Below are 26,690 nucleotides of genomic sequence, written 5' to 3'. Positions count from 1 at the left end.
CTGCAGTTATTGGACAAACATTTTAATTCCTGTATTAAAAGGAAACCAGCAACCTATAGGTAGTATGTCTATTCTTAGTTTTCCATTTATAACAATGTAAACAAAATAAAATCTAAATCCCTCTGAAGCGTGACTGTGCCTGTTGCTTGTTGCTCAGGATGTACTCTGTGGCAGTCCCTTTTTCAGCAGGGATGTGAGATAGCTGCCTAGCTCTTCATCCTAGAGAGAGAAAAGAGAAAGCTAAAAGCACCATTCTTTTTGACTTTTTTCCATTGGAGGCAAGAAATTAGACTGTGCTACCTCRAAATACACTGAAATAACCCTTGGACCCAGCAAAATTCAGTGTCAGCAGTGTTCAAAAATAGAAATCAATTCAGTTAGCACAAACCCAGTTCTGGGTGTTCTTTCAAAATATCAGTGTAAAACTCCTATTTGTCAAAGAAGGTGTTTGGATCTCTCTGAGGTGTTTCTTTTGAAGCCAAGAATAAAGAATTACTGTTTTTTTTTGTTTTGCCATCAAGAAATTCCCTTGCTGTAAATACATTTTTAAGAGACACACACACACACAAAAAAAAACACCCTTGAAAGCAAGAAAATATTACTACTACACCTGATCTTACCACAGTTCTGCTTTAGCAGGCTTTCTGCTTTTTGTGCAAGTTTTACACCTGCCTTACAAAGTATCTCTAYACTCTGTATGGCAGTAGTAATACAGTTGATTGATTGATAGGTAGAAGCTTGTTACTATAGTATCCTCAAAACACAGATAATGCACTCCTGTGTGACCACTCCAAACCAGTTGCCTTGTTTCATGTTCTCAGAGAAAACTGACTCAGTTGAGCCCTGTAAAAATGATTTGTGCTAAAGCTAAAATGATACAAAGAAAATGGCAAATGCTTGCTCTATCTTCTTTCAAACTRCTTCAAAGATAATGATGAAAACTCACCCTTACAGTAGCAATCCACACTACAGGCCATTTTCAGAATGTCAGAAGTTAAGACCAATTGGAGTTGCTTGAAAAGCATGTTTCTAAGTGTTCCTACCTGGTAAGTCCACGATACAAGCAAGACTTTTGTTCCTTGATCCTCTGAATGTGCTGTAGCTTGGATAAGAATGGATTCTACTGTTATAGAACCATCAGGGAGATGCTGAACYGAATAATCCTTAAGGACCCTGGTAAGAGACAAGGTATATGATTTATTTTGGAGGGGATAAACAAACAAGCTGAAGGGGTGGGCAACTCTGAATTTTGGAATCCTCAAGAGCAGCGTATGTTACAACTTTTAGCTGTGTTTCTGAGCCAGCACCTACTGCCTAAAAAGGCAGAATGGACCCTATTCATAGCTTGCTTATTCTGGTGTTTATACTAACCATGAGAGGGTCACACATTTCCTATAGAGTTTCATTTCAGGCTTTTCTGACTGCTAGAGCTGCAGACCGAGACCCTATTCATCTGAGTAAAACACTAATCTTGGACTAGACCAGCTGCCTTTAGGACAAAAATATTTTTAAGTTTCAACTGTAACCAGCTTTTGAATAGTTTTAAGGGATATCTCGACCCCTGTGCCTGATGGTCTCACTCTGAACTAACATCTGAACTTCAGCTAGAAGTAGCAGTGACAGCAGCAAACCCACRGGAAAGATTTCAGCTGGCCTGCGCAAGCTTGACAAAGACCATGGGTATGTGTGCTGATTACCAACCTGCACTACTACAGTGTAACCACTGTTCTGGTTATTTTAGCTATAGAGACTGAAATCTAGAGCAGCTGAGTTTTCTGAGCTGCAGTTTTCCTCATCTGTCCCACTCCAGTGTGGCAACTTTCCTTAATTTTATATATTTGGTCTAGAATGGCCGGAAGGGGGGAAGGCACTTGTACTACCCATATTAAGAATGATATGCTCTAGTTCATTCCTGTCAGGAAAAGGCAAACACAGCCAAGAAYGGACTTACGCTTTGAGATGGTTGTATACACGAAGCACTGTCTCATGTTCCTTCCGCGGGTCCTGAATGTGAACACGGCAGGTGAAACGTAACTGATGTTCTGCAAGGCCCAACTCTTTCAGGGCTTGCTCTGGAGAAACCAGACGGAAGCTCTGGAGGAAAATTACAAATCCATTAGAAGCTATTTCTTTTTGCCTGTTCTTTTGAAATTTTGTTCCTCCTCTGTGATCAGCTGCACACAGCTATGTGTTCATCACTGCAAAACTCYGGCAGGTAAGATAATCACTTTTCAATCTCTGTAATGTCTCAGTATATGGTAGAGGGATAGTGTAGTGGTTATTGCATCTGCTTTACAGGCTAAGAGGTCCTGGGTTCAAGCCCCAGTAGAACCAGCACCAAGAAATCTTTGGGAGGTTGGACTAGATGGTCTCCAGAGGTCCCTTCTAACCTTACTGATTCTATCAAAAATTCTGTGAAATTCAGTTACTACTGCAAACAGTAGCAGCTAGGTGCAAGTGTGTGCAGAATAGCAGAGTAGGAGGAAAGACTGCAGCAAATATCCAGATAAATGGTCATACTGCTTCCTTATTCCCAAAATTGCATACATCAGAGTTGCTGTCTGAATACAAGTTGGTTTAACCTCTTTTTATCACACAAATGATTTGCTCAARTATGAATATTAGGCTGTAGAGTAAGTACTCCTTCCTTGGCACCTTTCAGTCTTTGCTCAACAAACTGGCCGAAAACCACAGCTTCCTTAGTATCCTTAGCCATACCGTTAGCTGTACCAGGCAGGGGCCCAAGGCAAAAAAAAAATAGATTTTGAAAAATAGCAGCTCTTCAGTCGGATCAATTGTTTACTCTGACTTTATCCATTAGCATTTGAGACTGACCAGTAATAAGTCTACCATCCCAACTCCCTGCTGATGAGCAGGAAGATACTAATGCCAAAGTTGTGGGATTGGTGAAGACTGTCAGTCAGGCAACTGCCAGTCTGAAGAGTCTTTCTTACAGGCTAATCCCACTCAGAGGCCTGCAAGATCAGCTGTTGCTGGGGCTCCTTCCAAGAAACTAGGACTACATACCTTTTGCTTGTTTTCTGTTCACCTAGATCTTCCTTGTGAATGACAACACACTCATACAGAGGGCAACAAGTGTAAGAACTTTTTTACTTACATTATCCTTCATAATTAATGTCCCATGCATGAGCTTTGGCTTCTTGACATCTGGCAAGAGACCTAAATCAACRCCAGCAGAAAAGAAAGACAGCAGGATTAATGATACAGTCCTACTTTTTACATTTACAAGACTATTTTATGAGTTAACAGATTAGATTTTCAAGTGAAATAAGGGTTATACATTCTTTCACTGAGGTATGATAGTCTCTGAACCTATGATTTTACATTTTCATTCTCTTGTTACTTAAAAACAAAGTATATGGTGCTTAAACCACTATCAATGCTCTAGAAATATGTCACTTCATTTCACAGGAACCCCCACTAACCACTAACAAAGCATGTTCGTACAGCAGTGCTTCCTGTATAAGTCACCATTTCTACAAATGGCCCTACAATGTAGTCCCTACAATGTAGTCCCTACAATGTAGTCCCTACATATTGCAAAAACTCTACAAATAACTTCAGTACAGCGATAGGGCCCAAAAGTAGAAAATCTTTGAAAATGCATCACCTATTGCCGTCTCTCTCTTCAAGAGTCCCAGAGAGATGTCCACTGGAATGCTGGGATTGGTGAATATTGTTGTTGTCTCTCCATTTGCAGGCATGTAACAGTTCACATCTGTAGTGTAAACAGTCAGTGTTGGAAGGACTTAAAGGCACATTTCCCATCCCAGGCCACTGTTTCACCCACAAGCAGCATGCAAGCAGCCCCAAACTGGATTGTGATTTGATTTTAGCAGAAGCCCTGTTTAGGRCAGGAAATGATTAACAGCAATCTGCTGAAACTTAAAACATGGATTTTAAAGAGGCTGGAAAGAAGGTTGCTGCAGAAGCCAAAGACTGACATCCAAAAACCTGATGGCATTACCAACAAAGAGCCATGATTATTTTTATACCCCTCCCACACAAGGCAACAGAAACACTCTCAGAACAGCAGCAGTACCTACTAACCCAGCTATGTTTAAGTGGAAAGCCTCCTTGTGAAGGGGAACAAGATCACAGGCTGCAACAAAAATGTTTGTGACCTGATGTGCATAAGTTACTGCAAAGAAATCTGTAGCCAGTAAGTGAACATCCAATATAAATTCCATGCTTTCTCCACTCATCTTTTAAGAGTCAGCTGCTTTTTAGGTGTTCRTTTTTATTTTTGGAGCTCATTCCCATTTACTGAAACTGTTAACACAGAATTTCAGATATTTCCCCCACACACACCTGCCTCTGCTTCTTCTAGGAGTCTGAAGAAATACAAATTCAGTAAATACTGGACTAAAACAATATAAACATATCAAAACCACTTGAATTGTTCTTAACTAAAAAAAAACCCCACAATTTTTAAACAGGCACTGCTCTTTGTTATAGGCATTAATTTCTGACTTGAGGGTGGCTGACCAAGGGAACTGTAAGTAACCTTAGTCCATTAGGCAGTGTAGTTTGGCATRAAGCATGTGAACGTAAAGCCTTCCTTCTACTGCCATTCTCTCCCCAGTATCAACAGTGTACATACAAAATTCCTGTTCGATTTTCTGCTTCAGGAACTCCATTTTCTTTGCTTCACCATGGACCAGGAGAACATTTTGTGGCTCAGCCTGGCGAATCAGCTGCATTATTCCCTTGGCATCAGCATGGGCACTGAAAGACATGTATTCCACCTGCATCTTCACCTCCAACTGTAGGGGGAGGGGGAAAAAAAAGCATAAGCTTCCTGAATTGGGAAACACTTAAACCACACAGGAACTGAGCCAGACCTCTCCAAATTTGTTTCAGAGAAGGAAGCAGATCACTAAATTAGAAAATGAGGCTGGACAGATAGCTGCTTAGCAACAGAGACTGAACACACTGCTGTATAGAAAAACACTCAAATTTTGAAGGATCAAACTGCAAGTTTCAGAGTGCAATTCTCACCTCRCATTTGCCAAAAACAAATCAATACTTAGCACATTTAATACCAATTTTAATGTCCCCTTCAGTATGAAACTGTATCACTATTACCTATCTGACTAACAGAGATCTACTTACTAAACAGCATTATACATAGTGGCATACATCCAATGAATTACAAAGCAATGAAACGGCAGGAAGAGATACGCTATTGCCAAAACAAAGGAAAGAGGGAAAAAAATAGTCCAACTCTGATGAAAAYGTTACTTAGGTATTTTCAATGATACTCACTGCATATTCCCGTTACAAGTACATAGTGTCTTAGCTATCATATAAATTTGTAACGAGCCTCCCTAGAATGCTCTTCCTTGCTGAGAAGAAAACTCACTATTTGTCGTCCTTCCATTTCCAGCTTGCGTTGTCCACTGAGAATCTTATGCCCTACAGTTCCTTGCACACAGTAGCCTGGCATGATGACCTGAGAAGAAAACCAGAGAAGTCTGGAGACTCTGCACAGACACACGTAGTTGCTGTTAACATAAAAATACCTAATATGCATAATGCTGATCTAAGATTCCRTTCTTCCCATCTCACATACTACCATCCTGTTTTGAAAAGTTACTTCATTCAATTTGCTCCCTTCTGCAGCTTGTGTGGTAAACACCCAACTACAGCAGAACATATGCAAGGATGATATTAGAAAGTGAGTTGCTGAAATATGTGTACCACTCAACATGAATTATTGCTAGTTACCAGTGGCTTCTAAGTAGCTTCAGATGAATGAAAGCATTTGTGAAAATAAAGTCTCCTCCCCATCTCATGGACACGTACCTCCAGTGCTTACCCTGTCACACACGGCAGGAAACAAGACTCAGAGCTTGAAAGAGCTCTAGCCAGGGTTGTTCCATAGGAGAATCCCTGTCACTTAGCCCCAGACACTCAGAAAAAGTTTTCCTGAAAAATTTGTTCTTATAGCTGTATCAATAACACTATCACATTAACAAAAATATCACTTAGGACAACGGAGTTTCTTACCATGTTTTTTTCATTCCCTGCCCATTTCCTGAAGATCTGAAGGGATTGTCCTGCATGAAGCATTCCAGGGGTTGCAAACACAACCTAAAGTTCAAAGATGTATCAAGATTGTTCTTTCAAATACCTCCCAATACCAATCRAAAAACAAATCAATAAAAGATTGTGTTGTAAAGGATCTGTCTCCTGACTTTATTCAAAAGGAACATGCTGCAAAATTATATTTCAAATCAGCAAAAATGGTATCGATTATATGACAGTATTTTGGGTTTTTTTTCTGGCATTTTAGCTTTACTGGAATAAAGATAGCAAGATCTTTAATACAGTTACAGATACTGAGGCATTCAAATGGGCTGGCCCTAAAAAGGTCTTGGGGCAAGATGCTGGTATTAATGGAGTAAATGAGGCTTAGCCCTTGCAGGCTGCCCCTTTGCCTAAACCAGGAACAGAGTGGTACAAAAATGGCTCCCTGCCCTTACACATGTGCTCTATTACCTTCTTAATGCCCACCTACCATAGGTCCTGGATTATCTGCAAAGGCCCGGTCAAATGCTTTGATGTGTTTGAATTCAAACATGTTTCTCTGCACAAACGTTTTCCGAATTTTTTGATTTGTCCATGTGATAAAGAGTTTGTAATAATGATTTGCCTTTTCTGTCAGTCCCGTAGAGAAGTAAATTGGAGCCTTCAAGTTCATTCTTTCCCTGTAGAAGTGTAGATGTGATACAGATAGATGGGATTGCCMGATTGGGATCTTGGCTCTCCATGCTGAATGTCCATGAACCCATGTAGTCTCCAAAGATTTTTATGCACACYCCACTCTCAAGGAGTCATAAGGTAGCATTATGATAATGCCGTATTACTATGCATTTATTTATTAAGAAGTCAGCTTTAGTTCAACTCTCTTTCTAATCTGCTACAAACATCATCTATCAATTACAGATGTCAATCCTTCTGCTATGCGAAATAGTATCAAATGATACTGCTTTTCATTATCAGAACCATTTCCACATCTGAATATTTTCACACTAAATTCACAATGCTTATGGGTAAGTTTAATATTTTACTACTTCATTACTCCTTCCCCCTCCCATGAAAACAATTTTACAATAATGCAAAGATGCAGTAAACCTTTTAAAATGACAATTCATCCTAAGTAGTTGGGTGAACAGTGGAGAATGATCCTGAAGATATTTAGTTTACTGCTTAGAGGCAGAAGCACTAGAAAACACACAGAAAGAAAATTCTGAACAGCACAGACCAACATGCAGAGGAACACCAACTGTACACTTGTACTGAACAGACATARAAGAATCATAGAAACTTGTCAGCACCACAACATGAGGAGGAGGAAAAGGAGGAACATGCATGGAAGAAGCTGCACTTACCAGAAGGTTTCCAGTAAAATGCAAAGTTCCTGAGCACGACCAAGGGCAAAAACTGGGATGAGAACCTGCAAATGAAATAGCGATTTAAAGTTTGCTAAACTGAAACAGCATGCAAATGGCCCAAGAGCATTATCATTCTGGAACAGGCCCCTGAATTMCTTCTGATAGCCCTTTTTCTTCCCACAGGGATCTATTCCTCAGCAGTTTTGGAATGAAAGGCACTGATATTTGACAGGCATACAGATACCCATCCATCTGCCTAAGACCCCAGCTTGTACATACTGAACAAAGTCTCTGGCAGGGTATGGAGCCTGTGAGTATATTCATTTCTGCTTGGTTGCTCCTGGATCATATGAAAGCAATTTCCTGTGAGGGAAAAGTGAGATTAGGCTAATTCTCAGACTGGGTGTGATTTCACACCCTTTTCACCAACTCTTACTTTCTAGCTGGGTCCCTTCAAGACAAGGCAGTTTTCTTGTAAGCTGCTTTTTAGTTCCCTGTTCATCACAGCATCATGACGGAGAGGGGATATTGCAGCTACTGAAAGCATCTGTCAGTACAGTGGGAATTGTACTGTCACACACTGTCAGTACAATGGGAATTCACTTTAGCATTCCTTAAGTCTCTGCATTTAGAACTTCCCATTTAATCAGGATTTAAATGAACTAAGTCTTAGGAACATAGCATCAGATCCATAACTTCAGTCAAATCAACAAAGCTCCCCTATATTCAGGATTTCCATTTCTAGCTCCAGTTTCTAAGTTTTTTTTTTTTTTTTTTTTAAATGTCCCTTACTAGGCATGCTCTAAATCAAGTGTTAATGAAAAAGAGAATCTCAAAAATTTCCTTTATATTAGTGGCAGGGATGAAATTTCTGAGAAAAAGAAAAGGTCAATTGGAATTCTGAAACAATGGACCGATGCAATTAAAAGCCATGTTATGATGCTTTCGTATGTTCCACGTGCTTTGTGACTAACTGACTTCAGCATCGGTTGTYCACATCAAGTCATACATATTGGAAAAGGCTCACGCAAACAGAACAGCTAAGCAGGTGAAAGCCACATGCAAGGCACTTAAGCATCATTTATTGCATTGTAAACTGTGCTTTTACAGTAACAGCCAGCAGAGTGTTGAAAAGCACTAAGTATGATGCTGAGCAAACAGACCTGGCTACACAGAAAATCATTTCTAAGAAGCAGTAATCATAGAATCATAGAATGGTAAGGTTGGAAGGGACCTCTGRAGATCATCTAGTCCAACCCTCAGCATAGCCCGTACAGGGACTGAACCCACGACCTTGGCATTAGCAGCACCACACCCTAACCAACTGAGCTAAACCTGCAATCTGGACAGACAGTCTCTATTTCTTAATTTACATGGCTAAGAGGACGTTTCAATACACACAATGCATATAAAGTTAATTTTGTTTTCATCCTCCATAATTTGGAGACTGTAAGCATAGCATTTCCCTTACTGTCTTGTTCATTTAAACTATGTAAAGAAGAAAAACTGTAAGCGTCTAATACTCTGCTTTTAAAAGTACCAGATGCAGCAATACAGGAACTCCATCAGTTTCATATAGTAGTTATGCATGGATACTTGAGTTAATCAGCAGTAACACATAGCACTGCAGAACCAAAAAGAGCTTCACAGACTGGAAAGGACATTACTTAGATTATTCCACAAGCCATACCTTCCCTCCTCTTTCTACAGTCTCATGAACTTTCTTCAAGAAATCTCTCTCTCTGCATCGTTTGGAGTCTCTGATAGTTGTGGCATAAGTGGATTCACTTATTAATAAATTCGGGCGACACTTATCAATCCAGGCAGCACTGAAACAAAATGAAATTGTAAAAGTTTATCAAATTGAGAGATGGTATTTGGCATTTATATCTGCTAGTCTCAAAGATGGATGAAGTATGTCACTATCTCTGTTGGCAGACAGGAAAGCAAGAATGCCTATGTGTACTGGCTGGCTTACCCATAGTCATCTAGGACTTTCACGATAGTATCAATTCTCCTGTCTCTATAGGCTATGCTTGCTTTATATGAATTCAGCCCAGAATAGAGACTAACTCCACATACTTTGAAAAGCAATTCTTCTCCAGTCTGTTGTTTTTAATGCTTTACAACATTATTCTAAATATCACCAATATTATAAATCTCTCATATTTACCTGTAAAAATGAATTCAATCCTAGATTTAAAGCTTGTGATCAAAGCTCTCTTGGTTTAGAAGRTATCTTGGCAAGAAAGCATTTCAAATATTTAAATTCAATTACTGCACAGTCTTAAAAGGAAATAATATGACTATGCAGAAGATTACAATAAGGTCTATCTTGAGGAATCAGTGTAAATCTGTTCATTCTCATAATTAAAAATTGCATTCATCTTTCTAGGAAAGGCATCAGTAAATGTTCCAATCTCCTTTACAAGAACAAAGAAACAATGCTGATAAGCCCCTGTGGAATAACAGAAGCTGCTGCTAAGATCTTCCTGTTTGAAACACATATAATTCATAGAAACTCAGCTTCCTACTTACCCTAAATGTCTGTCTGGAGTCATATTATAATCACCCTAATGGAAGAAGAGAAATCCATTTAYTTCTCTAAGTAATGGGACACATGCTATTAAAAGGAAATTTAGGTTTCTTTATATGTTGTTGTGCATACTTACAGTGTAAACAACAGATTCACATCCAACTTTAATCTGGAACATGGCTGCTCCTAGCACATGGCCAGCATAGTAGGCCTTGATCTCCAGCTCCTCATCCACCTGCATGAACAGGCAAATACTGCAGTAGTGTAAACTTTTTAAAAAGATAAAATTGCTCGGCCTTCTACAGCAATACAGTTGGTTTGACTGAAGAATATGCAGCAATGGTCATTTACCTGAACTGTCTGGTGAAGATGAACAGCAACAACTTTTTTCATACAGTCTTTAATCATTTGGGATGTGAAGAAGTTAGTTTCCCCTTTTTTATCTACAGTGATTTTCCTATAGTCCTCCAGGAGGATGGGACAGATAGCCTTGGTAGGATGCGTCATGTAAATAGGCCCATCATAACCAACCATTTCACTGAAGTATGGTAAAGCTCCACAATGGTCCAAATGAAAGTGGCTGCAGAAAGACAGAAAACACAAAGGAGATATTGCACAGGAATTTAGCTGGAAGTCTTCAGTGCTTGCCTGGTTCTCAAATATTGTTTCAGGCTTTTAAAAGCACTGCACAACACAGAAGAACTAAGAACCAACCAAAATATGAACGACGGACCTGACACTTGTTTGGGTTACTAGTTTTAACAAATCACAGGAAAAAAACAGCATAGAAAGTTTCCTGTTTTYCCTTTGAGTTGTGACAAGGAAGCAGTTTTCTCACCTGATGATGACACAATCTAGAAAGTCAGTCAGCCTTCCATTCTGAGTGATGTAAGAAAAGTCAGGAAAGCGCCTCTGTAAAAAAAAATTTAAAAAGCAGGTCATCTGTTACYAAACAAAGCCAAATAATGCTACATAATTAATCCAGCAAAACAATGGCATGAACYATCCATAACACTGGGAACATGCTGTAATCCATCTCAAGGCAAAATTGCAAGTCAGCAGACTGCTCTGGTGCCAGCAATATGGTAAGAGTTGTACACAACACTGTCAAGATTTATGTGCAGAAAGAGTCAAAGAGAAAAAGGGTGGGAAGACTGTCAGGGGAGAGTTAGAAACCTCACCTTGCAAACAAGTAAATTACAGGCAAGTTTATCTTCAAAGCAAAATAGGTGGCCAATGGACTTCAGCTCACGCACAGGCATTAAGACAAAAAGCATCAAAATCCTTTCTGTAAAGGCACATTTGCTCTGTGTGATGCTTTTGACTCTTTCTATTGTACAAAATATTTTTGCATTTATGCCTTTCCTACCTTTATAGGGTAACTAATATCAGGAGTATTATCTAGCTCTACCTCTAAAGCACCAGCAAAGCTTCCATACCACATGTCTCAGTGTGGATACAAGTAAATAATTGCCCAAGAACAAGCCTCCTCACAGGAGCTATCTAACTAATGATGGGATTAATACTTTGAAGTATAKAAGATCCCTACCCATATGAGGTGCAGCAACACCAAAAACAAATGGGAATGGGGCACTCACAGCTCTCCTAGTATTTTTTCAGGGTCTATAACCCAGGGAGAGAGAAAGAAGGATGGCTGGATGGTAGAACTTCATACACCAGGAATACCTGAGGGGACAYAGCTCTTGCACAGGAAGACAAGATTTTGTAAGGGCAGTACTAGTTCATTCTCCAGCAGTGGCTGATACAGATGTCCAACAACAGACACCTAGCTAATGGCACCCATGTGCCATGTAAGATGGGTCAGGCAACAGAATCACAGAATGGGTAAGGTTGGAAGGGACYTCTGGAGATTATCTAGTCCAACCTCCCTGCTCAAGCAGGGTCACCTAAAGCATGTTAGACAGGGTTGCATCCAGGCGGGTTTTGAGTATCTCCAGAGAAGGAGACTCCACACCTTTCTGGGCAACCTGTTCCAGTGCTGTCACTCTCACAGTGAAGAAATTCCTCCTCATATTCAGGCAGAACTTCCTGCGGTTCAGTTTGTGCCTGTTGCCTCTAGTCCTGYCACATGGGACTACTGAAAAGAGTTTAGCCTCATCTCCTTGACACCCTCCCCTTCAGATACTTATAGACATTGATAAGATCTCCCCTCAATCTTTTCTAGTCCAGGCCAAACAGGCCCATCTCTCTCAGTCATTCCTCATAGGGCAGATGCTCCAGTCCTCTGATCATCTTTGTAGCCCTATGCTGGACTCTCTCCAGTAGCTCCATGTCTCTCTTGTACTGGGGAGCCCAGAACTGGAAGCAGTTCTCCAGATGAGGCCTCACCAGGGCTAAGCAGAGTGACAGGATCACCTCCCTTGACCTGCTGGCAACACTCTTCCTAATGCACCCYGGGATACCATTGGCCTTCCTGGCCACAAGAGCACATTGCTGGTTCATAGTCAACTTGTCACCCTCCAGCACTCCCAGGTCCTTCTCTGCAGAGCTGCTCTCCAGAAGGTCAGCCCCCAGCTTGTACTGGTGCATGGAGTTATTCCTCCCTAAGTGCAGGACTCTGCACTTGCCCTTGTTGAACCTCAGGAGGTTCCTCTCCACCCAGCTCTCCAGCCCATCCAGGTCTCTCTGAATGACAGCACAGCCCTCAAGTGTATCAGCCACTCCTCCCAGCTTGGTATCATCAGCAAACTTGCTGAGGAGGCACTCTGTCCCTTCATCCATGTCACTGATGAATAAGTTAAACAGGATGGGGCCCAGTACTGMGCCCTGGGGAACTCCACTAGCCACAGGCCTCCAACTAGACTCTGTGCCACTGGTGAAGATGAATAGGTCAGGACAATGAACCAGGAGCTCTGCTGGGAAAGGCTAGGCAGATATGCCTTAAAAGCATCTCCATTAAACATTCAGGTTTCCCCACTATACTCACATCATCGTTGTAGCCCATGTGCATCCCGCAGTCAAGCATTACATTTTTCCCTGCGATGGACACAAGGATGCAGCTGCGCCCGACATCCTGGCCAGCCCCTGGACCCAAAGAAAAGGAAGAYAAGCAAGGCATCTCTAGCAGTACTTGCAGTCACTTCAAAAGAGAAGCACTGAAAGATCTCTACAAACTTCATTCTATCAGCCTAACTCCCTTCCAACGCAGGAGAAGACAACTTCCTTTCTTCCAAGCAAGTCGATCTGTTAGAGGTAAGCAGATGTGAGCTCACTTACTCCATTCCCTAAGCCTATGAGAGGGCCTCCCAGCTCCYGTTGCATAACTGCACTTAATATAGCATTGATTCCAAGCCCATAAGCAGTTCAGATGCAGGGTAAATTTGTCTTCTACCCAGTACTGTGCAGTAGCAGTTACATAGTTGCAAAGCAGTTTTAAGAGCAAAATAATCTCTTAACTACCTGAAAACGTCCAAATAGATCTATTTGTTCTGARCTACAGGAAATAACTAGCCCAAAGGCAAAGAGTCAATCACATTGAATGCAACGTTCTCAGGGTTGTGACCTACCCCACRTACTCTGCATCTCAGTGAAAGCACGGATTTCCACGATGCACCAGGAAGTCTGTTCCAAGCCAAAAAACTACTGGCTAGGATAGAGCAGTTCTGCTTGGAACATCCGCTACCCTCTCAGCGCTTAAATGCATGTCAACAGCTTCTGTGCAAYTCGCAAAATAATGAAAAATTTGCTTCCCATGGATCTCTAGCTCCATTAAGTTTATTAATGCTCTAGTCATATTGTACAATACTAGAATAAAAAAACATGTGTAGTACCATGATCTACAAGCCCTCTACCACCAATATCTATTAATTAATCTTTTCATTTAAGAATAGAGTTTGCAGACTCTATTTGAGTTGTACTTATCTGAACAGCAAAAGAAGGACAATAGCACCTTGATGTCGCACAAGCGTAAMATATTCAGCTATACTATTGTGACCAGCTTTTGTGGCAGGGAAAGGCACATATACYTCCAACAGTCTAAAATACATTCTTTCCAACTCTGAATTTCAATTCCAACTTGTTTCTTTTCAAGCAAATCACAACATACAAAGTTTTTCAGCATTTCTATGTTAAGACCATTTTAGGTTTGGACTTACCCAATGGAGTGACTTTTATTTCAGGCATTTTAACAAACTCTAGATCTCAAGCAAAACAACAAATTCAGAGATAGTTTGATTAGGGCCATAAAGCCAAGATAAGATTTAGCCTTTATTCTCAGCCACCATTACACTTCTTTTTCAGTATCAGACAGAAGACTTCAGCTGAGGCCCCACTTCTTCCTAGAGAAAAGACAAACAACATAAGTGTGATAAGTGCACACATTACTAGCTTCTCCTAGAAATTCATGTCTGTTTGGCTTCAGTAATAATAGTCATGTTTTCTTATGCTTCCTGAAAGCATGGATCAATTCCTTTGTGTTCAGATCACCTTTAATCTTCAGATTAACTCTGTGCAAGAAGCCAGCCACCACGTACACCGTGGAGACAGCAAACGCTAGGGGTTTCCACAGGCTTGGTGCCCATCGGAGGGTCGCTGTGAGGAAAGGGCCCCTGCTCCCTATTCAAGCCGGCACTACTCCCTGGTGCCGCCGGATACAACCTTAATTTGGCAAGGCGACACCCCTAGAAGCCACCTCGGGGAGCCTGCCAGGCTGCGCCCCAGCAGCGACCGCCGGCGGCCCCGCCCTCATCGGGCCAACGGCCGCAGCCAGCAGCTGCGCGGCGACCCGCCAGGGCCGGGCCCGGCAGCTCTGAAAGTCCTCAGGCCGCGCCACGCACCTGGCCCACCTGAGCGCGCACTTAACGTGCGCATCCCCCCTTCCCCACCGCCTCTCACCACCGCGYCCCGTCTGCTCCGCACCGCTTCTGCGCACGCGCAGCAACCCTTCCRCCGCCCTCCCCGGAACCGGATTGACGCAGCACCGGCATGCGACGCCGCTCGCACCGTGGCCAATAGCGCCCCGCGACGCAGCCCACCGCCCCGCCCTCCCGCGCGGGGATTGGCCGGGCGGCAAGCGCGGCGCGGCGCCATGGCGTGCGAGCAGGGCGCCTTCTGCCTCCGGGAAGTCCTCGTCGCCTTCCAGACGTGTGTCACGGAGCGGCGGGAGGTGCTGCTCGGCCCCTACCTGCGCGGCTGGAGGGGGCTGATCCGGTGAGTGACCGCGGTGAGCGACCCCGCGAGGGTGCGGGCCTGGTCGCCGCTAACGCCCGCCGGTCTCTCCTGCGCGCAGGTTCCTCAACAGCCTGGGCGCCATCTTCTCCTTTGTCTCCAAGGACGCGCTGGCCAAGATACAGATAATGGAGAACTACTGCAGCGGCGAGCAGCGGGACAGGTACCTGACGGTGCAGTCCATGGTGCAGTACGAGGTGGCTAACGGGCTGGTAGATACCCAGAAGCGGTCAGAGCACCCTGACTCCGGCTGCCGGACCGTGCTGCGCCTCCACAGAGCCCTGCGCTGGCTGCAGATGTTCCTGGAAGGGCTGAGAACTGGCCAGGAAGACTCCAAGACATCCGCGATCTGCACAGACTCTTACAATGCTTCTCTGGCTAACTACCACCCCTGGATTATTCGCAAGGCTGCCACTGTGGCCTTCCGTGCTTTACCTTCTCGAAATGCATTCCTTGAAATCATGAATGTGGGCACGCCTGAGGAGGCTGTTGCTATGCTGGGTGATGCCTTACCCCATATCTGCAATGTCTATCAGATCACTGAGGAGCTCTATGCCCAGCATAAGCTGCTTGACCTCCCTTGACAAAATGGGCATTAAACAGCAGCTCCTCATCCTGACAGGAGTGAACTGTGACAAAAGTGAAAACTGTTTTCATACATACATTAACTGATTCTTTGACCCTGTGGCACTCTTCATTTCCTTTTCCAATATAGAGGTAACAAGCTGGCAAACATATTCAAGATGCCTCACTTCATAAGGAAAAAAAATACACACACACAACACCTATGCATCTTTGGCTCAGGTCTACAGGAAAAAAGAAGTCTAATAGTTTACTTAGAGGGGTTTCTATCCTCCCTTCTCCTGGATTCACCCTCAAAACTCTGGCTAGGTTTTGTGTAGGTTGGTTGGTTTCTCTTCTAAGCCAAACTGACCAACTTTAGCAACTTCTGTGCATTTGCACCAATAGTTAGGATTTTGCATGATTAAAATTCATGCATTAAAATTCAGGTTTTAACTTCCTGATACAGTATTCTGAACATATTTACACTGTATGTGAGCTCACTTTGCCAATTTGTTTACAAGCTGCTCCTGGGATAGAGCTGACCTTCTGCTATCCATTATGCTTTAACCTGGAAATCATGATCCAGAGTAGTGTGTCTCTGAAAGGAAGCTCTTTTCCTGGTGGTCACAGACTCACCCCATGATTGCTGTTAATTCTGTACCACCTAGTTTTAAAGGTGGAGATGGTGTTGCGTTTTGTTGTAATGAGATACTATTCTTCCTTTGCACATGGCTTCCTTAAGCAGGAACATTCTTTCTATGTAGCTTCCCCTGCTCATTATTTTTTCTATGCTTTATGCTTCATGGGAATCAGAGCAATTTTAATATGTACTATACAATCCTATATATCCAGATAAGGCTCGAAACTGTACTTTATCTCTTTTCAAGCTGTGCTTCTAAACTATGTTTTCATGTTTGTTTTTAATGAATGTCTCATGCCAACAGAAATGACATCTCTGACTAGGGAGAAATCCAAATTTGTACTGTAAGTCACCACTTTATGAAGCTTATGGCTTCTATTACAAATCAATGCAAGTGACTTCTATGCATGAAACATTGTATATTTATATATATATATATATATAAAAAATATAAAATTTGTGAAGTATGTAAAATGAAGTTTACATGGCTCTTTAAAAGCTCGAAAAACATTGGTAATTTAGGAAGACAGGAATACTTGAACACTTGGAGAGGAGGGAGAATCCCACAAATTCTGTCACATATTCTGGCTGTATCTCTCAAATAGGTACTTGGACTAGTTTAACACTGCATGATTCAGGAAATCATTATTACCTCATGGAATTAGTCTAACTGGTCATTAAACTGCATGAGTAACTTTCTTCTGAAGAGCATCCTTTACAGGAATGCTTTACTTCTTGTGGTGTTGGAAGGAACAAAATTTGTAGTATTCCGTATTTGTATCTTGTCCTTCATTAGCAGTGTCTGTTTTATTTATATAGTAATCAGATATAAAACCAATCAGGAGAAACAACATAGATGATGTTATAAGCTTCTGACTGAGCCCCTTTTCTGGCTACTCACATCTGTCAACAGTGATTTTGCCTCAATATATGAAAATTAGTTTCCTTGCACATCCTAAATGGAGGTTTAATTGCTATGCTGTGAAAATATAAATATCATTCCCTTTCTGCTAAGACCACCTTAAATAACATAGTTCCTTAGGATAAATGCATATATTAAAATGGAGCAGTTCCATGTTACAAACTACAATATATCTCTTGCTGTCTGATACAGATACAGTTGGTATTTCGTCTGTATATGGCATTAAATGTCACAATATGATTGTAGTTTCTTAAACTATTTATACAGTGTTCTGTGTCAAGTGAAAAAATGTTGCGTCTCTCTTGTGGGTTTAATGCAGGAATGGTAGCATTACCATGTTGAAAAATTACTTCTTCTCCCTTGTCATATTCATTCTCAGATAAACATTAATGCTGAAATGAACTTGATTTTTGCAATTAAAGAATCAAACTTGCTCAGCAGGAGTAAAAAAGGTGTTGGAATTTTTTTAATAACTACTCTGTGCAAAGTATGCTTCAAGTAAAATATACCATTTTCCATTGATTTGCATGCTCTCATCTAAACAAGATATTGCTTAGTAATGCTTTATTCTCTTGGTGTCCTGCCCTGTCTCCAAATGATATGAACTTTTTAACAGCTTCAGTTAGTTATGACTCAGTAAAACTAAGGTCCCGCACTTAGCTTTGTCGAAGTTCAGAGTCTGACTGCTTTCGTTAACAGGGCCAAATCCAGAAGTAAAACCTTCACAGAGAGTGACTGCTGTACTTCAAAGCTGCAAAAACATACAGATTCACTAGAGAGAGCTTGTATGTTTTGCACAAAAGTCCATCACTGAAACTATCTTCTATCCCCCACAGTAATGCAAAGTGTACTTTACTTCATTTGAAAGAATGAATGGGAGTAAATAGTTGTCTGTGGGTGACTCTTGCATCACTCAGATACGTTTTCTTTTTTTTTCTCCAATGAGTTGAATTTGTCTTTAGAGCTTTTCTAAAAGAATTAAAGCCTGCATGAGTAGAGCCTAGGTAACTACCTGCATACAGACAGACACAACACACACAGTAGACACAGTTACAACCTATTCAGAGATATGCACACACGGCAAACAAGGCATACACACAGATACATACTCAAAAGACACAGCCATGTACACACATACACACACACACTACATCGTTATAGGGACAAAAAGCACATGCAAAAAGCGTATCAAAAAACCCATTCACACTCTCTCTTGATCAGAACAATAGCAGACAGGATCCATCGTACAGGAAGACCTGAGATTTCAGAAAAAGTACCTTAGGTAGACACTATCACATTCTGAAACAGCTTAAATTTATCACAGCAACAACAGTCTATTCCTCAGAGGAGATAAGGATCATCATCTAAAAGAGCCTAATAACACTGAAAAAGCAGTAGCTGGTGAGGAAGCAGAGACACTGTCTATTTTCATTTCCGCAGAGACACAGATGTGTAATATCCAATAATTGCAAGGTAAATAACACAGGATGTAATAATTAGGCTGAGGCAAATAGCAAGATTGGTTTACTTGGAGCTTCTAAGCAATTCCATTACACACAGTGTGAAATTTATCAATTTCCCAATAACTCCCCCTGGGCCTGCAACTCTTTCTGTCTGCTCCTGTAGCTAACATTTATCATGGAACAAGTCATCACACTTGCCATTTACATGCAGAATTGTTATAGTTATTTGTGATCTTTTAGAAACATAAACTTAGAAATTAAACCACACTCAGACATATGCAGCTGTGTTCCCTGCTAATCAGTAAAAGGAAATGGCAGGTCTGAACTCCCAGCTTTTTTTCCTTTCCTTTCCTTTCCTTTTTTTTTTTTTTTTTTTTTTTTTTTTTTTTTTTTTTGAGGAGACTGTTCATCATAACAGCAAGCAGCAAGCCTATTTCATTTATGAATGACCTCCAAAGAGATCTCCCTTCCCCAAGGCCTACAGGAAAAATACAAGCTAGGAGAAAACCTTAATGTGACCTGATAAGCACACATGGAAAATGCTTACCTCAGCCAGATGAGCTCAACACGCTCCTCCAGCTAGGATAAGCTGTTTTATAAGGATATAAACAGTGCCAATTACCCACAAACTCTTCTATGTCCTGCACATAGTTCAACTGAGCTATGCATGTAGCAAGCCCTTGCACAATGGAGGGAGATGAAAAACAGGAAGAAGAGATCCTACTTCTCAGCAAACTCAAGCATTTCCTTATCCAACCAATCACTTTCCACAACTGAACGAGCAGGCAGAGAGAAGACCATGTCTGTGCTAGACAGGTTCCAGATCAGAGGAAAGACAGTCCAGTGCAGATAGTGGTGTGGGTTGGGCCTGTGGYTTGCAACCAATTACACTCACAGGATGTTGCTGTCTATTTGACTGTACCTGCTGAGTGTAGAGTTACACATTTAGTGCACTTTGCTAAACAAATTCTTCCCTGGTATTTTTATATCTTCCCAGAACTGCTGAGACTGGATCCCCTGCCCTGCTCTCTCTCACACACATTATCTTGAAGGCTTCTGGGAAACATTTTCCCCAAAATAGACAACCGATGGCCCCTGACCTGCTGCTGTGCTTGAGCTTTGGTTGTACAGTAGCCCTCAAACCTACATGCCTATCAACTCAGTTTAGAAGACCCGGTGATTACATCATAGGAGGCTTATTCCCTTTTGGAATGGACACCATAAACCTGACGGTCCGATCAGAACCCACTTTAGTTACATGTGAAAGGTAAGAGGAATGTTAGCTTCATTAGCACATGATAGATTTGATCACTTGGGCTGGGAAAAGAAAGGAGAAGATAATAGTCCTTCTGATAGCAACTGATGGTCTCACAGGATGACGTAAAAGTGAGATGGAAACAAAGATTAGCTCTATGGTGCTGAAGCACTGGTGTACTGTGCCATCACCAAAACAATTTCTGATTCTGAAATGGAAAATGTTTTTGTGTTTTCTTGATGCTACTATGCATTAAAACTTCACCTGGAGCCAATCTCCTTTTGATAAAAGCTTTTAGTGACACTGGTTTCCTTAGTGTTTTGAATCTAAAATACTTACACAAAGGTGTAAATGATATCTGTGCTTTCAGATGGAATGAGAAGTGTGCACTGCACTCTGCAGGCAGGTAAAGTATATTGCTAGTGCTATATATAATGCTATAGCTTTTTATGCTGTAAAAAGACATTGAATACTGTGCACAAGTCAAAGGAGGAGACAAAATTCATCTGGTTTGCATGCTTGATAGGGTCTACAGAGTTAAGATCAATGTTTCACCATCAGTTATACAAAGCTGGTTCATATCATTGTATCATCATCCACTTAGAGCTGCATGTGAAGAGAATAAAAGATATGCCAGTGTTCTACCTTGTTCTTTGGCTGCAGCAAAGTACAGAAATAAAGACCCTGCCTCTGAAAAGCTTGATCTAAAACTTTTCCACCTTTGCATGCCACAAGGCTGTACCACATGGCAGGGAATATGCCTAGTGCCTTGAGCTATACAGCAGCGGAAAAGCTCAGGGAGGAGCGTCTTTGCCTAGCTCACCTGATTTAGCATGGACACAACTTTGGGAACCACTGGCTTCATGGCTGAAGTACACAAAGCCAAGACCAGAAGGCTGACTGAATTTCGGCCATTCCAGACATCCTCTGATCTAACCATACTGCTTTTTATATGCCTCTGTTTCTTCTCCTGTGAAAAACAAAGGATACATTTGCTGATGGACAAGATTAAGCAGTTTTGAGAGATGCTCAGGGCCCTTCCAATCAAAATATAAAGGCTACAGATATAGTGATGTTCTGCTGATAGTGTCATGTACATCTGGCTTGCCAACAGACAGGATGCTAAAATGTCAGAGATGATGGAATAAGCTGGTCACCATTATAATAGCACTGACAGACTAGGCTTCACATAATTCCCTGTCTGCTCTTCTTGCAGGTTATTTGTAGATGGGTTAATATGGGCTCTTGGGATGAAGTTTGCCATTGATCAGATCAACAATTCCACTTCACTTCTCCCAGGAGTAAAGCTGGGCTATGACATGTATGACACCTGCTTTGAGCCAGTTGTGGCCTTACAGCCCAGTTTGCTATTTCTGACCCAAAATGGCACAACAAGCATTGGAGTCCTGTGCAACTACACTGATTACCAGCCTCGTGTGACTGCTGTGATCGGACCACATAAGTCAGATCTTTGCCTGGTGACCGCCAAACTATTCAGCTTTTTCTTGATCCCACAGGTAGAGAAACTCTCTGGAAACAAAAACTCCTTTTTGATGGGGGAAGGGTTTAAATCAAAAACAGTGAAAGGAAAGATGGCCTGTGCTCTAGGCCTTTGACCTAGGACTGTTACAAGCATAGATTCCAGTCTTTCTTCTGCCGCATATTTCCCGTGATCTTAAATCGCTGAACCTCCCTCCTGGAACATACTTCAGCATCTAACTTCCCAGAGAGGAGAAGGGTAACTTAGGTAGCTATTCCTATTCACGATTCACTATTCCATGTGAAATGGGAATATCAGAGCTCCCTGTGTAAAACAGGCAGGCCCCAATGAAAATGTATCTGTGACTGGAAGTTCTCAGTTACCACAGTTACTGAGAGCTGTAATTATCAACTAAATGTAGCCCTGAACCAGGATGTAACTGAATCTGGAGCAGGTCATGCTTTGTAGCAAGTAGCTATTTAAGATTCTCATTAACCATAAAGGCTGGTGCTGTRATGAGGGACAAAAAAAAGGCTGTGGAAGGAGACTGTCATATGTGACAGTGCTCCTGGGAGCAGGTGAAAAGTGACAGTTTATAGTCTCAGTAAATACAGCCTTGGTGGATCTATCCCCTTAGATGAGGTCACCTTTCTTCCCGCTATCCTAACCTAGCACCTTTGAAAATCTAATGTAGCAAGACTGAGCAAAAGAGGAATATGATCTGGACCGTGAACACTTCCTTCAACTTTACTCTCTGCCTCGCTTTCTCTGTCACTTTCCAACTTGCAGGTCAGCTATGCAGCCAGCAGTGAAAAGCTCAGCAACAAGGAGTTGTATCCATCCTTTTACCGAACTGTTCCCAGTGATAAGAACTTGGTGCAAGCTGTGGCGCTACTGCTGAAAAAGTTTGGATGGAACTGGATTGTCACCATTGGAAGTGATGATGAATATGGCCGAGGAGCGCAGGAACTGTTCTTAAGCACAGCTGGAAACCACAGCATCTGCATTGCCTATGAAGGGCTAATTCCTACAGACCTGGCAGACCCCAAAGCCAAAAACCAAATAGAAGAGACCATTCATATAATTAACAAGACCGAAGTAAACATCATTGTCCTTTTTGCTTCTAGTCAGCCAGCCCAGGCTCTGCTGGAACATAGCATCAGGATGGGACTTAGTAAGAAAGTCTGGATTGGCACTGAAGCCTGGGTGTTGTCTGATATTACTACCTCCATCCCAAACATTCAGAGCATAGGGACAGTCTTAGGCTTCATTATGAAAGCAGGCACAGTCCACGGCTTCCAGAATTATGTTTCTGACCTCTTTACCTCTGTTCAGCAGGACAGCTATTGCCAGAAGTCTACAGAATTCAACAATCTCATGAACTCTGACATGCTGGGCACACATTGCAAACAGTGTGACCACATCTCACTGCATGATATCTCATCCACGCTAAGCTACTCACAGATACAACCAGTGTACATTGCAGTTTATAGTGTGGCCTATGCACTACACAGAGCCCTTGGGTGCACCAACAAAGAGTGTCCCAAAGCAACCACCAGATCCTGGCAGGTGAGCAAAGGACAGGAGGATCAACAGCAATTTTTCAATCAATCTATGCATCAGAACTGCACAGAGCTAGATAAGGAGGGGGTGACTCCCCTGCCCTGGAGAGCAGGGAGAGCATTGTTAATGAGTGATACAACCTCAACAAATCCCCCAGTAACTCATCTCTCGCACGAGCACACTGCACTTTCTCTGCTCCTAGTGAGGAGACTCCCCCATCCCCTCCCCAAGGCTCTCACTATGGGCTTAGCCTAACAGATAGAACAGTTGATAACAGAGAGAGAAGCCCACTGGCTGCAATCTTAGCCTGCATAAGCAGACAACTGATTTCAGTCAGAAATTGACTTACTGCACTCTCACCCTCCAACCAAGAACATCAGCTCTGCCAATACCTGTTGTCAACTGTCTGACTCCATTTTCTCCTCAGCTGTTGCACTTCATGAATACCCTCCCATTCAAGGTGAACGGCCAAAGTTTTAGATTTGACCAATCCCATGGCACAAACACAGGCTACAGGCTTATATTCTGGTGCTGGAAGAATAGTACCCTTACATATCTGCCTGTAGGTGACTACGAAGAGTCCTTTTACATCAACGAGTCACAGATTCAGTTTCACACTGCAGATAAAAAGGTAAAGAGGGTGGGAAAATCAAGAACAATCACAAGAATGAACTAACAAACTTTTTTGCTGTTTTATCAGAACTATTCATAAGGAGTTAATTGCATATATGCTACTCCTTCAACACCTGCATTGGACCCAGTTCTTGTTCTTTTGCAAACATATAATTCATCTCTATAGTTCAAAATCAGAGATATTCCCAGCACTGTGTACACTTAGACACAGGTGAAGAGCTGTAATCCTATCCCAGCTCAGACAATTTCTTCTAATCTTTTGGGGGATATGATGCTTCTGCTTCAAGTGCCTTGGCTGACATTCGTTCTCCCTTTTGTTTAGGAGCCTATATCTGAGTGCTTCAGACAATGCAAACCAGGACAAATTAGACGAATAAAAGGATTCCACCTCTGCTGCTACGATTGTATAGACTGTCCAGAAAACACCTTCTGGAGCATTAAAGGTGAGTTCTGAGAAAGTCAATGGGTTTAACTGTCCCTATTCTATCTACCTACTCGTTAAGGCCACACAGGTTCACAGAGCTGGTATTGACCGGCTCTGGGCTCTTCCTCGAAGAGACATTGCTGGGGCAGAGTTTATTTCTCCATTATGTTCTGCTGTGTCATACCTTGCTCTATAAGTCTTCAGTAGGAAACTTTCCCTGTTGATTCCAAAGAAAAAAATACATATGCTGCCTTTATGCATTATCTCAGGCAGAGGTGGGAGAGCAGGGTATGATAAAAATCTGGGGTCAGAGGTAGAAGATAGGAATATGATAAAATTCTGGAGTCTTTTGGATGCTGGTGATCCTTCCTGGTGAAGGCAAACTGAGCCACAAATATGTAGACCCTTTTGTGGGGAGGATGGAGGAGAGAGGAGAAAATCGAAATGTCACAAGCTTTAGAGACCCAATACATTTAGGAAGCGGGGTGAAATAGGACCCAAATCAGCTGCCCAATTCAAGATTGTGATCATTCCTCAAGAACTGCCTGCAGCATGGTAGCAATACTTCATTCTAAGTTCTCATTGCTACTTTGCAGAAAGCTCGACCTGCACTCCTTGCCTGGAGCACCAGTGGTCCCCAGTCCAGAGCACACAATGTTATGATCGCAATGAAAGATACCTCTTTTGGAATGAGACGCTCACCGTTGGCTTGCTGATGCTGATGTCCATCATCATAGTCCTGACTTGTCTGACAGCGGTGCTCTTTTTAAAAAACCTTGAGACACCCATTGTGCAGGCTTCTGGAGGCAAGCTGAGCCTCTTTGCCTTGTTCATGCTCATACTGTTGTGTTTCAGCTCCTGTCTCTACGTAGGGAAACCCAGTAACAACCTTTGTATGATGCAGCAGATAGCCTATGCCCTGTGCCTCAATGCTTGTTTCTCCACCTTCTTTATCAAGTCCCTTGAGATCACCGTTGTGGCAGAGTTTCCCTGGTGTGCTCCCACTTTCTTGCACTGGGTGACTCAGAGCAGGGCCTGGCTTCTTGTTACCTTGTGCTTCTTCACCCAGTGCTTGTTCTGTTTCTGCTATCTTCACTTGGGTCCTGACTACATGGTGCATGATTACAAGTCACTGCCTACTGAAGTTCTGCTTGTGTGTAACACAGAGTCCTGGCTTGCCTTTGCCCTGCTGCATGGCTACAATGGCTGCTTAGCCTTTGTTTGTTTCCTTTGCACATTCATGGTAGAGACTTCTGGGAAGAAATACAATATTGCCAGTGGGATCACATTTGCTATCCTAATCTATTTCATCACCTGGATTTTTTTCATTGCCATTTTTGCCACACTGAAGACAGTCCTCAGGTCTGTGGCCCAGATTGGTACCATTCTGATTTTCAGTCTGGGTATCCTGGGGACCTACTACATCCCTAAATGCTACATCATCTTGTTTAAGCCTGATTTGAACATGATGGATTATTTCCAGAACTCCATCAAAGAGAGACCACAAGACAACTCTCAATAAATGGACAATAATCCAGATCTATTTTTGCCTGGTCTTCAGTAGTAGCTGGCTGCATTTTAGTGAGATGGTTCTGTTCATAATGACACCATAAGCCACGGTCCAGACAAACTCACCATATAAAGTACAAATGTATCCAGTAGGCTGAGCACTAGGAGTAGAATCTTTAAGCTGCAAAAGCACAAGACTCATGTAAACTTGGGGACTCAAGTTCATGTAAAATGCTCCCAGCAAAGCCATATCCATCCTCCCTGTAGCCAATCGCCTGTTTCAGAATCCACAAGAAGCCAAATGCATCTCAGGTTCAGCTGGTTGCAGGCAACCTACAATGTGGGTTATTTATATTAATCTCTTATCTGCCAGACTGAGCTGAAAGCCTCACCTGGACCAATTTCCTGTCAAGACTGCTGGTGTTTCCCATTTCTGATTAACTAAATAACTGCTTTTTCTGAGATATATCCATGAATCCTTTCCTAGGCCTGGTAAGAATGTGCAAATGTTTTCAACAGCACAGAAATAATCATTAGAGGAGCAGATGGGAATTATCTGAAAAGGTTTAAGATTATGGACCATAAATAGAAATGTCTATCTTACTGTTACTCAGTACCTATCTACACAAGATCCTCTATAAAGCCCTTCTCAGAGTGAGCAAGATCAGAAGACGTTTATCCCATGCAGGTCTCTCCTCCCATTAGATTCAGGAAGCAGCTGAGGAGTGGAAGGTAGTGGATTTATACAGAGAAGTAAAGGGCTCAAACACTGCTTTGTTACTATAATCTGCATATACCTATGTGTACTTCTGCACTTTATTTATTAAAAATAGAGCTTATGAAATTCTACAGCTCTAAGTCCCCTTTATGACTGTTATAGCTAGTGCCTCACTTTTCACTATGTGCACCTCTGGTTCATGCAATTACCTGGTTCTAATGGCCACCAGGATCTCTAAAACGACCCCTTCCTCATTGTCCCTGTAAGACTTACTTGTAAGACTCCACAAGGGGAATCTCCGGGTTTCCCTCTCTTGAAGAGTGGCTCTAACATCTCAGTATAGCACCAAATGAGTTTTGCACATCTTTGAAGTTT

The 26,690-nt window shown here is 42.1% G+C and overlaps 3 protein-coding genes across 5 annotated transcripts; 2 read left to right on the top strand and 1 right to left on the bottom strand.

Annotated features, from left to right (window-relative positions):
* Position 1: 1 nt before the first annotated feature.
* Positions 2 to 14,876, bottom strand: INTS11 (integrator complex subunit 11). 3 transcript variants are annotated; one of them, XM_085298926.1, is made up of 18 exons: positions 14,812 to 14,876; positions 14,073 to 14,255; positions 12,905 to 13,002; positions 10,796 to 10,869; positions 10,309 to 10,537; positions 10,094 to 10,192; positions 9,960 to 9,994; positions 9,112 to 9,250; positions 7,419 to 7,483; positions 6,545 to 6,734; positions 6,034 to 6,117; positions 5,387 to 5,476; positions 4,625 to 4,787; positions 3,632 to 3,739; positions 3,119 to 3,180; positions 1,952 to 2,094; positions 1,044 to 1,173; positions 2 to 219 (listed from the first exon to the last, which is right to left on the bottom strand). In XM_085298926.1, exons 2-18 carry the CDS (start codon positions 14,098 to 14,100, stop codon positions 154 to 156), a joined length of 1,803 nt encoding a protein of 600 aa, XP_085155052.1. In that variant the 5' UTR covers positions 14,101 to 14,255; positions 14,812 to 14,876; the 3' UTR covers positions 2 to 153. The 3 variants fall into 3 exon arrangements, with proteins under 3 accessions (XP_085155052.1, XP_085155053.1, XP_085155054.1); XM_085298927.1 differs by lacking the exon at positions 14,812 to 14,876 and adding an exon at positions 14,763 to 14,808; XM_085298928.1 differs by lacking the exon at positions 14,812 to 14,876 and adding an exon at positions 14,754 to 14,791.
* Positions 14,877 to 14,977: 101 nt separating this feature from the next.
* Positions 14,978 to 17,719, top strand: CPTP (ceramide-1-phosphate transfer protein). The gene is made up of 2 exons (XM_085298925.1): positions 14,978 to 15,126; positions 15,206 to 17,719. The coding sequence occupies exons 1-2, from the start codon at positions 15,005 to 15,007 to the stop codon at positions 15,726 to 15,728; spliced, it is 645 nt and encodes a 214-aa protein (XP_085155051.1). The 5' UTR covers positions 14,978 to 15,004; the 3' UTR covers positions 15,729 to 17,719.
* Positions 17,720 to 19,791: 2,072 nt separating this feature from the next.
* On the top strand, positions 19,792 to 25,610 carry TAS1R3 (taste 1 receptor member 3). Its single transcript, XM_085298924.1, has 6 exons — positions 19,792 to 20,000; positions 21,205 to 21,505; positions 22,258 to 23,037; positions 23,459 to 23,662; positions 23,987 to 24,107; positions 24,685 to 25,610. Exons 1-6 carry the CDS (start codon positions 19,822 to 19,824, stop codon positions 25,608 to 25,610), a joined length of 2,511 nt encoding a protein of 836 aa, XP_085155050.1. The 5' UTR covers positions 19,792 to 19,821.
* Positions 25,611 to 26,690: the final 1,080 nt, after the last annotated feature.

Source organism: Rhea americana, unplaced genomic scaffold, assembly GCF_003343005.1.
Source record: "Rhea americana isolate MKP2758 unplaced genomic scaffold, rheAme1 scaffold_143, whole genome shotgun sequence".
Taxonomy (NCBI): Eukaryota; Metazoa; Chordata; class Aves; order Rheiformes; family Rheidae; genus Rhea; species Rhea americana.
The sequence above is the reverse complement of the archived record's forward strand: the minus strand, read 5'-3'. Positions and strand labels throughout refer to the sequence as shown.